The sequence below is a fragment of the Polistes dominula genome, unplaced genomic scaffold (assembly GCF_049000335.1).
Source record: "Polistes dominula isolate Pdom_NZ unplaced genomic scaffold, Pdom_raw_medaka contig_269, whole genome shotgun sequence".
In the NCBI taxonomy this organism is placed as follows: Eukaryota; Metazoa; Arthropoda; class Insecta; order Hymenoptera; family Vespidae; genus Polistes; species Polistes dominula.
In genome coordinates, this window is record NW_028300869.1 from 539,086 (window position 1) to 550,786 (window position 11,701).

Here is an 11,701-nt window from a genome sequence, read left to right on the forward strand (position 1 = left end):
TTGCGTCTTCGAACCCCGTAGAAGTTCGCAATTTCTTATATATCTATGTATTACGCTCATTGTTTCTGTAAAATTCACATCTCAATATCGAAAAGACTTATAGAACTTAATTTCTAAATTTAAACGGATACATTATATATAATCGAATGTTATTCTCCATCTCGGAAAACGCTTTATTCTCGTACAAAGAACGATAAGATTTTCGGCGACTTCACCGCCACGCCACCTTCCTTACTTGAACGGTAGACGCCGTGACGTCATCGCCGGACATCCCATCTATCGGCATATAGCTAACGACAACCGTATACCCCCTCCATCGGCCTCTTATACTATACATACGTATACCCCCTCCAACGGCCTCTTATACTATACATAGGTATACCCCCTCCAACGATCTAGCCTCAGGACCGTACCACGCGATCGAGAACCCAACGCGCGGTCATTCATTCATATAAAGGGGATTTTTATATTACCGTAAATTAATTTGAGTGGATTTCGAAAAGTAGAATAATTAATAATGGTTCGTAATGGCATTGCAAAAACAGCTCGAACAGCTCGAACAAAAACGGCTAGTTTTAGAATCGGGTTTAACACACGTCGAAAATCTAATCCAAGAAGGAAATTTAAGTAAACAGGAAGTAAGAAAGCGTTATGAACGACTTACTCAGCTAGTAGAGAAATACGAAACATTGTATGAAAAGTGCGCTACTGCTATCAGCGAAGTAGGAGGAGTCGATAGTTTGAATCCAATCATAGAGAGATATTTCGCGATCGGAGACAAAATTGACTCGGGCGATACGGCCGCGGTTAGTAACGCGAATGGTTCGCATGGAGACGACGGTGCTACAAATACCCGCGATCAGCAAATACGATTACGCCGAATCGAGATCCCGAAATTCGACGGAGACATCGGAAAGTGGATCCAATTCAAGGGAAGTCTCATGACGCTGGTGGACGCGCGTACCGACATGTCGGATTTAGAAAAACATATATACCTCCGCGAGTCTCTTACCGGTAGAGCGCTTCAGACGATCGCGACATATTCATCGACCGGGCAGAATTATAAGAATGCGTGGGAAATGTTGTTGAAAACTTTCGACCTGCAACGCATACTCCTAGCACGGGCCATTGACGCCTTCATAGACACTCCACGGCCGAAAAGCATGTCAATAGAAGAGATGACACGGCTTGCGGGTGACTTGCGGGCCCATTCGGATACTATTACTTCTTTCAATGTACCACACGCACTGATGGTACGCCTTGGCGAACGCATTCTACCTCGCGACCTTAGACAAGAATGGGACAAACAGTTAGATGCGGATAATTATCCGACCATGAATCAGCTTTGCGACTTTGTAAACGAGTACACACTCCGTAGCGTCGCGTCGTCGAATATTCCATCGACATCGGGAAACGAGCCTCACTCAAAACGTAGACATACTGATACGATGACTTTACGGCCACTAAAGCGACAGGAGACACATATAACGCGTACATTTCTTACTCGGACCTTAACTAATTGCATTCTTTGCAAACGAGATAAACATCTTTTATACCAATGCCCCCGGTACCATGACCTGACGAAACGAGACAGACTGGCGATGGTCGAACGTTATGGACTATGTAAAAATTGCTTACGGAAGCATCGAGACCCATGTAAGAGTTCACATTGTCAAATCTGCAGCTGATCCCATCATACGTCGATACATATAGACAATGACGAGCATGAGATCACGAAACAGGAGAGCCACACCCCCGCGAGGACGGAGAACGCGTCGACATCTCAAACGAACTCATCACTACGCGATTAACACCGATCCTTCATGTCAATTCGCAATTAATTCCTTATGAGCGCCAAGTACCGTGTTAGAAAAAACGAAACGGGACCTTCAAACAATTTCGGGTATTCTTAGATACATGCGTCGCCGCACACTTCATTGCCGAAAATGTCACGAGAGAGTTACGCTAACAGATTATACCATATTAGGTTTCCACTCACGCTAGATCAGAACTTGATCGATGATCGTCATCGAGGTAATCATTTAATCGCTAAACAATAAATATAAGCAGAACTTTTCGCTACTCATCGTCTCTAATATAGCGCGATCGAATTCAGTAAACAAATTAGAAGGCGAAATTCATTACGTCTAAAATGCGAGACGATACGAATCGGGAAAATATATGGTGCGCGAGGAAGGACATGATCACAGTCACCTACGTAGTATAGCCTCACGCCGATTCCACAATCTTTCGAAGAAGTTACACGCGAATACCGAACTCCGGAAGGAATATGAACGGATCATACGGTAATATATCGATTTAAGACATATGTCGAATGTTAAAGACGAACTTACGGGAGGTTGTTATCTTCCCCATCACGCGGTCATTAAATCAGTCAGCATGACAACAAAGGTATGGGTCGTATTCGACACTTCCGCGAAAAAATGATCGGATGTATTTCTCAACAACACTTTGTTAGTAGAACCTATCATTCGAGATACTGTAGTAAAACTCTTGTTACGATTCCGAACGTATCAGTACGTATTGAACGCGGATATCGAGAAATGTATCGACATACATGAATTCATCCAGACGATCGCCAATATCAACAGATATTTTAGTGACATAACGAACGGATTCGCGAGTTCGAACTTAACACGGTGACACACGAAATAACCTTAACACCTTTTCTTGCTATACGAACCATAAAAAACTCGCGAAAGATGAAAGCGCGAATTATCCACTCGAAGCCGACATACTAAACCGTGATCTATACGTTGATGACCCGATCGACGGGCAATTACACGGTTTCTGCGACGCGAGTCAATCTGGTTACGGAAGCTGCTTATATGTAAGATCGCGAGATAAATTCGGTAACACACGCGTACGTCTATTTTGCGCTAAAAGTCGCGTGGCCCTTCTTAAGGACACCACCGTACAACGTTTAGAATTATGCAGAGCATTGACACTCGCGCGATTATACAGAGAAGTCCGGACCGCCGACGGATTGAAACCCGACAAGATAATTTTCGGGTCCGATTCAATGATTGTACTTAGGTTAGCTGAAAGGAGACTCCAGTACGTTAAAAATATACACGGCAAATCGCGTGCGCGAAATACAAGAAATCTGGGAAGGTATCACATGGCGGCATGTGCGATCCGAAGACAACCCAGCGGACGCTTTATCGAGGAAAATGCTTCCGCGCGATTTCCTAAAAGAACGATGCATGGAAAGGGAATTTCTCTAATTGCCGGATGTAAAGAGATTATCAGTATTAACGACGTGAATTGAATCAAGAAGCATATTTCAGCGATTCTCTAGTTACACGCGATTATTAAAAATTGTAGCACGATGCCGACGATGGCTTAAAACTAACTCATATCAGGGAGAATTGTCTACCGCAGAAATAACAGAAACGGAACGACGCGTTTTAAAAATCATGCAAGACGAACAATTTCACGCTGAAAGAGAAAGGCTGAAGACAGCGGGGGGAGTCAAGAGCAAAACATTTTAGACGAAACGTGGGCGAACTGCTTTTCGCATACGAAGAAGTAGACCACATTCGTTATCGAAATCGAAGCTTTTTTAAGTTTACGCCCGTTAAGCCTTATTTCGTCAGATTTAAATGACGCAACCATACTAACGCCTGCACATTTCTTTTAGATTAAAGGAACGTTTACGACATTGACGGAGGAAAATTATTACAGTAAGACTCCCACTAATCGATTGTCTTCAAGGAAACATTAAGAATGGATCCCACTCCAGCATAAAATCAAAGGAATACCTCCGTCATGCTCATTGACAAAATTCAACTATACACGAGATGACCGTGAAGACGGTTCACGATGTTGTCAAGCGAAACGCGACAACTATTTGTCCATTGTTAAACCATCATTAATTTTCTTGCGTTGGATCTTTTATAATTAACGTTCGTGCGTTGTATCTCTTATCATTAATTTTCTCGTACGTACAAAACAGATAGATCGACTGGCCAGCGATTCACGGAAAACCTTAAGCAGCTCGTGCTGCGGAGGATAGATCGAAAACGTTAAGCAGCTCGTGCTGCGAAGGATATATCGAAAGGGTTAAACAGCTCGTGCTGCAAGCGATATAATATAGAGATAAAAATTGTGACTCGTGTCAAAAATATTGTAAAATTGATTGTAACAAGCGCACAACACAACACATGTATTATGAATGTCATTGATCGTTACACTCTCAACGGGGGGAGTATGTACGATCCGAAAGGATCGTACGGTGATTAGCGGTATTCGAAATTCGCGCGCGTCCACTTCCATCGATTGGGATTCTAGATCGATACTCATTGCGAGCATCGATCAACTATTAGTAACTATCGAAGCGTTGCTCTAGCTACCCCCACCTCTCGCATCCCCACTTCTCATAGCCCTAATACGTACGTCCTGCTGGGACAGTACAAAGGGGCATTCTTTCTATTCTTCACCGGACGCCTACGACTGCACATCTTGAGGGATTATAGAGGCTTTAAGAATTCACAAAGGACAACGAAGAGAATATCCTAATCTTCAAGACTCGTGAAAGTGAGCCCATTCAACATCACAACCCTTAAGGTTGTGATCGCTATATTTGCGGAGTGCGAGAGGTGAGATCTTTCCAATATATATATATATTTCACATCGACGGTATTTTCCCTCGTGGTAACACCACGCGGTGCATTCTTATTGTATAATCAAGTAACATCCAGGGTTTTTATGCTGCAAGGCTTTTCCCTGACGAGCCAATAAAAAAGGCATTGTTTCTTTGGTTGGCTCAATCACGTGTTTTATTTTACACCTTAACCTAACCCTTCATTCTCCACTTCATAGCATAAACAAATTGCCAGAGGACTCTTAGTTGAGGAATTTCGGCATAACACGTTGAAATAAGCTTTTTAATATTTTTGAGGTTTATGGCAAATACAGAACCATTGCGGACTATATCGAATAAATTTGATGTTTCAATTTCATCAATATTCCGAGTCATTCGCCTTGCCATAACTTGGATTCTAACGAAATTAGATGATGTTATCAATTGGCTTAAGACTAATCATGTAATAATCAATACTTGTGAAGGTTTTTACACACACAAAAATATATTAAATATCTTAGGGGCAATCGATTGTACACATATAAGGATTGCAAAGCCTTCTGAGGATTCAGTAGAATTATTGTAATCGGAAAAAATATTTCTCTATAAATCTCCAAGCAGTAGTTGATTCTAGTATGAAGTTTACTAATATTTATTGTGGTGAGCCAGGATCTTTACATGATGTTCGAGTTTTATGAAGGTCACCTTTATATGAAGAATCTCACAATAATAAAGAAAACGTATTTCCAAATAATACTTTTTTAATTGAGATTCTGCATATCCATCGCTATCATGGCTTGTTCCACCATTTCGAGATAATGATCACTTAACTCCTCAACAAAAAGAATTTAATTATTGGCAATCATCTACACGAATGTTAGTTGAAAATGTTTTTGGACTATTAAAAAGCCGTTTTCGACCAATTAAATTCTATACTAAGTACAGAGATTTATCATTTGTATCGGAGCTTGTTACAGCAGCATGAATTTTGCATAATTATTGCATCGATGAACATGATAATTTTGATAACTTTGAAGAAGATAATATACATGTAGGGATAAATTTAGAGGAACATGGTTAGGAAGAACAATATCAAAATAATAATAATGATAGAGATCGTATAATGGTATTATTCAGAGAATTGTTTCCAGATGCACAAGTTGTATAAGCTCAAAATAAAATATATGTCTACTTTTCTATACTAATTGTAAATTAATTTGTCAAAATGAAATTGTAAATTAAATTGTCAAAATCAATAAAAACGATAAAGAATTGAAATTTATTAAATAAATAATTTACTGTTTATAGCTAAATTTAAAAAATCTTACGTTTATGTAGTTATGATAGTTATTTACAAAATACATAAGTGAAAAGTAAAAAAAATTTAAAAAATGTTATTTTATTTGTATTTGCATGCTATAATAAACTTCTTTACTTTCAACAATAACATTTTAGTCTTTATTATTAAAAATAAGATACGTTAAAACTGTTCACTTAACACTAAGCGTGCAATTTATGGGAAACATAAATAACGGATGAACAAGTAGTAATAGGGCAGCGCCACGATGGTCAAGGGGCGCTCCGGTCGTTTTTTCTAGCTCTCCATTATGGTGGTTCAAGAATCGACAGTAGTGATATTATCTTCGTAATATCGAAGTGCGAGACACGAAGGATAATTGCAAAATTATTCTATCCGATAACATTGAAATCCTAATTTTGATTTTTTAATTTGATTCTTTGTTAGCAGACAATAGAAATAACGATTAGATTTAGATTTTTTGTCTAGTAAAGAATAGGATTACTAATCGTTTCATCGGTTCTTAGAAATGGAGCACAGTCAAAATAAACGAGACTGCTACTTTTTTATGTATTCCACATGCAAAAAGGTAAGTTCACTTTTTCATCTCTTGTAAACTAATAAATATCATATTTTATAGTAATATAGTTAAAAAAATAAGTATTGTCTCGATTGTTTCCCTATATTGCAACCGGCGCCGTATGCATTTCTTTTTATTATGTTGTATAGGTATCTTTGTTTCTAACTTTGTCCATTTAAATTATATGAAGTCTATGCACAGTCTTGATTTTTTATTTTCTTTTTTTTAAATGCTAAATTGACAGGTGCTACAAAAGGGCTGTTTCTTTCACAGTAATTTTGCTATTTGCTGCTCTATCTCTATTTTATCTTCTATTGTACATCTATATGGTCTTTTACTACAATATTTTTCTTCTAATAAATCTATCCTTGCTTTATAATCTTTAACCGTCCCAATGTCATACTTACCTTTTGCGAACATCGTATTATACCTCTGGTATACTTCTTCAATCTTATTTCTTTTTTTTTCTTCAGGTGTTCTAATTTTATATCACATTCTTCTAGTATGACATGTTCGTTAAAATTTACTTTGGCTTCTTTACTATTCTCAGTCTTATATCCTATATCTAGGACTTTATCTATCTTTTTCTTTATTTCTCTTTCTTTTAAATTTGTCTTTTGTGATATTTTTAGTTTTTCATCCAGAGAGAGTCCAAATATTTTTATCATATCTAGTCCTATGATAAAATCGTCAAAATAATCTTTTTCTATTAATACACATCTATTTCTTTTTCCAATTCAAAAATTTGTATCTTAATTGTTATTAAACCTCTTGTTTGTGTCATACCATTGACTGTTTTAAAAAATGTTTTATTCATATCTTTTCCTTTATTTCTAATTTTTATTCATTTTAAATTTATTAAAGAGACTTGTGATCCTAGATCGTAAGTCCCTTCTATTTCTAAAGTATTTTCTATTACCATTTTTTGTTTAATCAAAGGTGTGATTATTAGGTATTTTGTTCTGCGTTTAAATCTACTTCTATTATTGAGTTGTTGTTTTTTGGATACCATTGGATACTTACCCTTTTCTTTTTCACTTTCATTTATCTTGTACCAACATTTGTCTTCGGGATGATATCTGGTGCCATTTTTCATTTTCTCGCATATCTTGCATGGTTTCTTATCCTCATTATTCTTTATCCAATTTCATTTATTTTCCCTATTTCTTGTGTTTGTCCTAATTACCATGCTTTCTAATTTTCGTATTTCTATAAAAAAAAACCAATTCTATCTGTTATTTTCTCTTTCTCTATCCCATCTCTTATATCTTCAAGCAATCCTATTGTTATTAATGTAGTATTTGTTTTCACGTCCATTTCCCTATCTGCATCCAATAATAACAACTTTTCTTTCCGTATATATATATATATATATATATATACGGATTATAAATAAGGGATATACAATATATATTATTATTTAGGAATTATTTAGCTTTTTCATTTATTTCATATTATTTTGTATTTTTCAGGGTGAACTCTGTCCTTTTAGACATGAATCATCTGCTTTGGGTTGCGAAACAATGTGCTCCGATTGGCAGCAGGGAAATTGCCATAACGAACGTTGTAGCTTTAAACATATGGAATTGAATGTAAGCATATATTATTTAAAATTTAAAATTGTTTCATTAACACGTTGACTGCCATGTCAGCCATATATAGCTTATCTCTTCGCTTGAGCATAATTTAAATAATTTGTTCTCGTATTTATGTGCTATATTCGGTATATATTGTATTAATATTGGTCCTCCGCGCCATGAACCATTTAATATGACTTTACATTGATGACAATGTTTTCCCCAGGTGTGCATGTTTCTTGATATTTTTTCTAAAGTTTGTCGACACGTATTGGAAGTATTTTTCTAAATCGATTCTCAGGGACAGTAGACATATTATCATAAAAATTAAAATTATTAAGTAGTAGTTCAAATCTGCTTCATGACATAATATTACGTGCTTAATAAAAATTATACACATTGCTTTTCGACCAATAATTAGATATAGGATTTTCTCTTACAAGTCCCGTACATAAGATAAATCCAAAAAATTTGATAATGCATCCGACGGGAAAATAACTATTGATACAGTATAATTATACACCGGCATTGTTGTGTAGTAGAGTATAGCAACGCGCGTGGGCATGACGAAGATTATCTTGAGAACTATCTAAGCTAAGCAATCAACGTGTTAATCGTACGTAGAAAGTAGTACTTTTATACCCCATATAGAATATTATTAATTTTTTGTTTTTGTTTGATAATTAGAAAAACCGTAAATTAATTCCATGCTATTGGGAGACGCAACCAAGTGGATGCAGGAGAACGCATTGTTCTTTTTTTCACAAGAATGTTCGAACTATACATAATCCGATTAATCCAGTCATAGCAACTGATATTACGACAAAGCACATAAATCAGGATTGTGTAAATCGTCCAGGTGAGTTTAATGTCTTAAAAATATTGATGGTACTTACTATTTTTATAGGTTATTAATGTGGATTAAGTTTATTTTGAAAATATAAATTAACTTTTACAGATGAGACTGAGTCCGTTCGAAACAGAAGAAAAACTGGCAGTACCATAGCTAAACCAGCCATCGCTCCTCTTATCATCAAATTAGGAGAAGGTATGAGTCTTTACATTTATCTTTCAATGTACATTATAATACACCAGCTACCCTCACCCTTCCATCCAGCCTGCAGACTGACAAATTTGAATCTCCTGAATGCATTTAGAAAACGCATCAGCATTTTAAACAATCTACAAATTCTGAACAACGTTTCTAATAGTCTTAGAATTCCTAGTAACATTACTATAAAAAAAAAAAAAAAAAAATTATTCTAAATGTACAAACAAACATCAGTAGAGAACTTGATGCCTTATTTTTGTCATCAAGCGTTAACTTATCGACATCTCATTTTTACATTCTCATTCTTCTGGTAAATCTTTATCCACTTTCTTTTTATAAGGTTATTCTTATTTTTTTTAACTATAATGTTTTTATTATTATAAAGTAATTAATTTAAAAAGTATTTTTTTATTATAAAGTTATTATATATTTATATATTTATTCTTTATTGTATATCTCGTTACGTGACTAACAAACAAATTAGAAACACAAGTTTTTATTTTTATATATTGAAAAAGTAAATAAAATAAATAGAAAAAAAAAGTCATATAAGTCCTACATATTGTAGTGGCTGTTAGGAAAAAAAAGCGAAACAACGCGGTCCATTGTTAACAATTGAATTTGCAAGTACTTTAACATTATTGTTCTTTAATATTCTTTATTTCACACTTGGACAATGAGAGCATACCCTCGCCAGTAAAGACTCAATCAAAGCAAAGGATGAACTACCGCAATACCTACGATATGATCAGGCTGGAGAAGATACAAGCGGAACTTTCGGCTTATTACAATTATGATAAACAAATTCAATATCGATATCGCAAGGTTGCTTATAATAAAACAAAAATAAACAAACGTATTGTACCAACTCGAGATATTGGAAGAAAAACTCGAGCTGATATAACAATCGTCGGAACGGTCAAGATTAAAAATTTACAATATAATAACGTCGAGGAAGACGAATCTATGATGCCACAGAAAAAAAGAATGAAGCCTAATAATAACGATAAAAAGAAAGATAATATAACCGATGAATTGAACTTTGGTATTTTATCATTGGAGGAAATACGTAGACGCAAGAAATTGAAAACAATGAAGAAAGACGTTAAATTGTTAGAAAACGTTAAATCTAATTTGTCCAAATTGTTCGATGAAAAAGACTTCTTCAACTGCTCCAACCAATGATCTCTCGGCAAATTCTACTAAAACAAACAACTTAACTTCGAATATCCTTCGAACATCCAACGTTACGTTAACATCCGTTAACAATCAAGGCGTTAAGGGAGTTTTAGGAACGGATAAAGGAACGACAGAATCTGATGAAAATAAACGTAGGGTTAAAGCTAAATTAAATAACAATAATACCGAAAGTCTGACCAAAGTACCACCTTTAAGATTACGAAGATCAGCAAAGAGAAATCTCAATAATATCGCAACTAACAAATACATCATTTTCAAGGAACAACAGGAAAGTAATATTCCTACAACAATTCCTACGATTATAAACGATAACTATTTGTTGTTAGCGTCTGATCAAACGTCTGTCTTAATTGACAATAAAAAAATGAACGAGATTGGTGCAGACAATGAAAGGATTAAACAAAATTTAACTTCGAGTCTTAACTTTGACTCAAATTTTGACGTCAGACTTAACATGAGAGATGATTCCAATAATAAAACAAAAGAAGTTCAGGTACCTTTATGCGATAGCAGTATGAACGAGAAAAGAATGATAATCGAGGACGAGCTTAAAGCATATAATAATTATGTTAAAAATGAACAAGCAAAATCCATGTTAATAGACACTACTATGAAAGATTCAAAAGATAGCAAATTTTTCTATGATAGTTTGCAAAACATTAACGAAGACGAATTATCCAATATTATTGATATTTCCTCTGATGATATTATCAAGGAAATAGATGCTCTACTCACAGATTATGAATAATTACTTTGATTAATTATTCCGAAGATTATCAGGTGCAATTGGATTAGCTCGGAAGAAAAAATCATTTTTAGTACTTACTACTTATTCTTATTCATCGCGCGTTCATCTTTTTTATCTTCTCATTTTTTATTTTCATCTTCTTTGTTTTATCATTTTTCTCTTACTTTGTATCTTTTTATATTATATATGTACGTAAACTATGTAAATTTTATATTCTTGGATGTATATACATGTAAATATATACGTTAGAGAAAAATTTTCTTTTCTTTTTCTTTTCATTTTGTCAAACTATTTTTTTGGAATATTATCCTTTTAGTAAATCTGAAAGATTTTAAAAAGATTTCACCTGAAGACAAAAAGGTAAGTATCGATTATTTACTAAGGTGATAATAATCGATTAAAAAGAAAGCATGCGTTGATGTTGAACAAAATATATTTCTAGTCTAATAAACACGTAAAAAAAATATACGTATACATATATACATGTAGGAGAGTATTAAGCGGTTTGGCGACGAAAGAATAAAGGAAAAAAAAAACACGGATAGTCGAAATAAAGAAATTCCGATAGTTGAAATAGTGGTCAGTTCTTTGTAAGTTGTGTAACTAAAAATGACAAACTGACAAATAATAACGCAGAGCTAT

General features: G+C 34.9%; 3 protein-coding genes across 3 annotated transcripts; all 3 read left to right on the forward strand.

Annotated features, from left to right (window-relative positions):
* Window positions 1–527: 527 nt before the first annotated feature.
* LOC149033719 (uncharacterized) lies at window positions 528–1,688 on the forward strand. Its single transcript, XM_089170975.1, has one exon. It carries the CDS (start codon window positions 528–530, stop codon window positions 1,686–1,688), a length of 1,161 nt encoding a protein of 386 aa, XP_089027101.1.
* Window positions 1,689–7,942: 6,254 nt separating this feature from the next.
* LOC149033720 (uncharacterized) lies at window positions 7,943–9,425 on the forward strand. Its single transcript, XM_089170753.1, has 3 exons — window positions 7,943–8,075; window positions 8,748–8,919; window positions 9,019–9,425. The coding sequence occupies exons 1-3, from the start codon at window positions 8,007–8,009 to the stop codon at window positions 9,324–9,326; spliced, it is 549 nt and encodes a 182-aa protein (XP_089026879.1). The 5' UTR covers window positions 7,943–8,006; the 3' UTR covers window positions 9,327–9,425.
* Window positions 9,426–9,771: 346 nt separating this feature from the next.
* On the forward strand, window positions 9,772–11,059 carry LOC149033721 (uncharacterized; the record flags this gene model as incomplete). Its single annotated transcript, XM_089170979.1, is given in 2 exon segments — window positions 9,772–10,254; window positions 10,256–11,059. Coding segments are annotated over 2 exon segments (1,287 nt in total), but the record flags the coding sequence as incomplete, so codon positions are not given.
* Between the last annotated feature and the right edge of the window lie 642 nt (window positions 11,060–11,701).

Excerpts from the sequence above, each read along its gene's own strand:
- LOC149033720 (XM_089170753.1), top strand. The coding sequence starts at position 8,007 with ATGTGCTCCGATTGGCAGCAGGGAAATTGCCATAACGAACGTTGTAGC. Across the intron at positions 8,076-8,747 it reads TTAAACATATGGAATTGAAT|AAAAACCGTAAATTAATTCC; the intron begins GTAAGCATATAT and ends TTTGATAATTAG. Across the intron at positions 8,920-9,018 it reads GGATTGTGTAAATCGTCCAG|ATGAGACTGAGTCCGTTCGA; the intron begins GTGAGTTTAATG and ends TAACTTTTACAG.
- LOC149033719 (XM_089170975.1), top strand. The coding sequence starts at position 528 with ATGGCATTGCAAAAACAGCTCGAACAGCTCGAACAAAAACGGCTAGTT.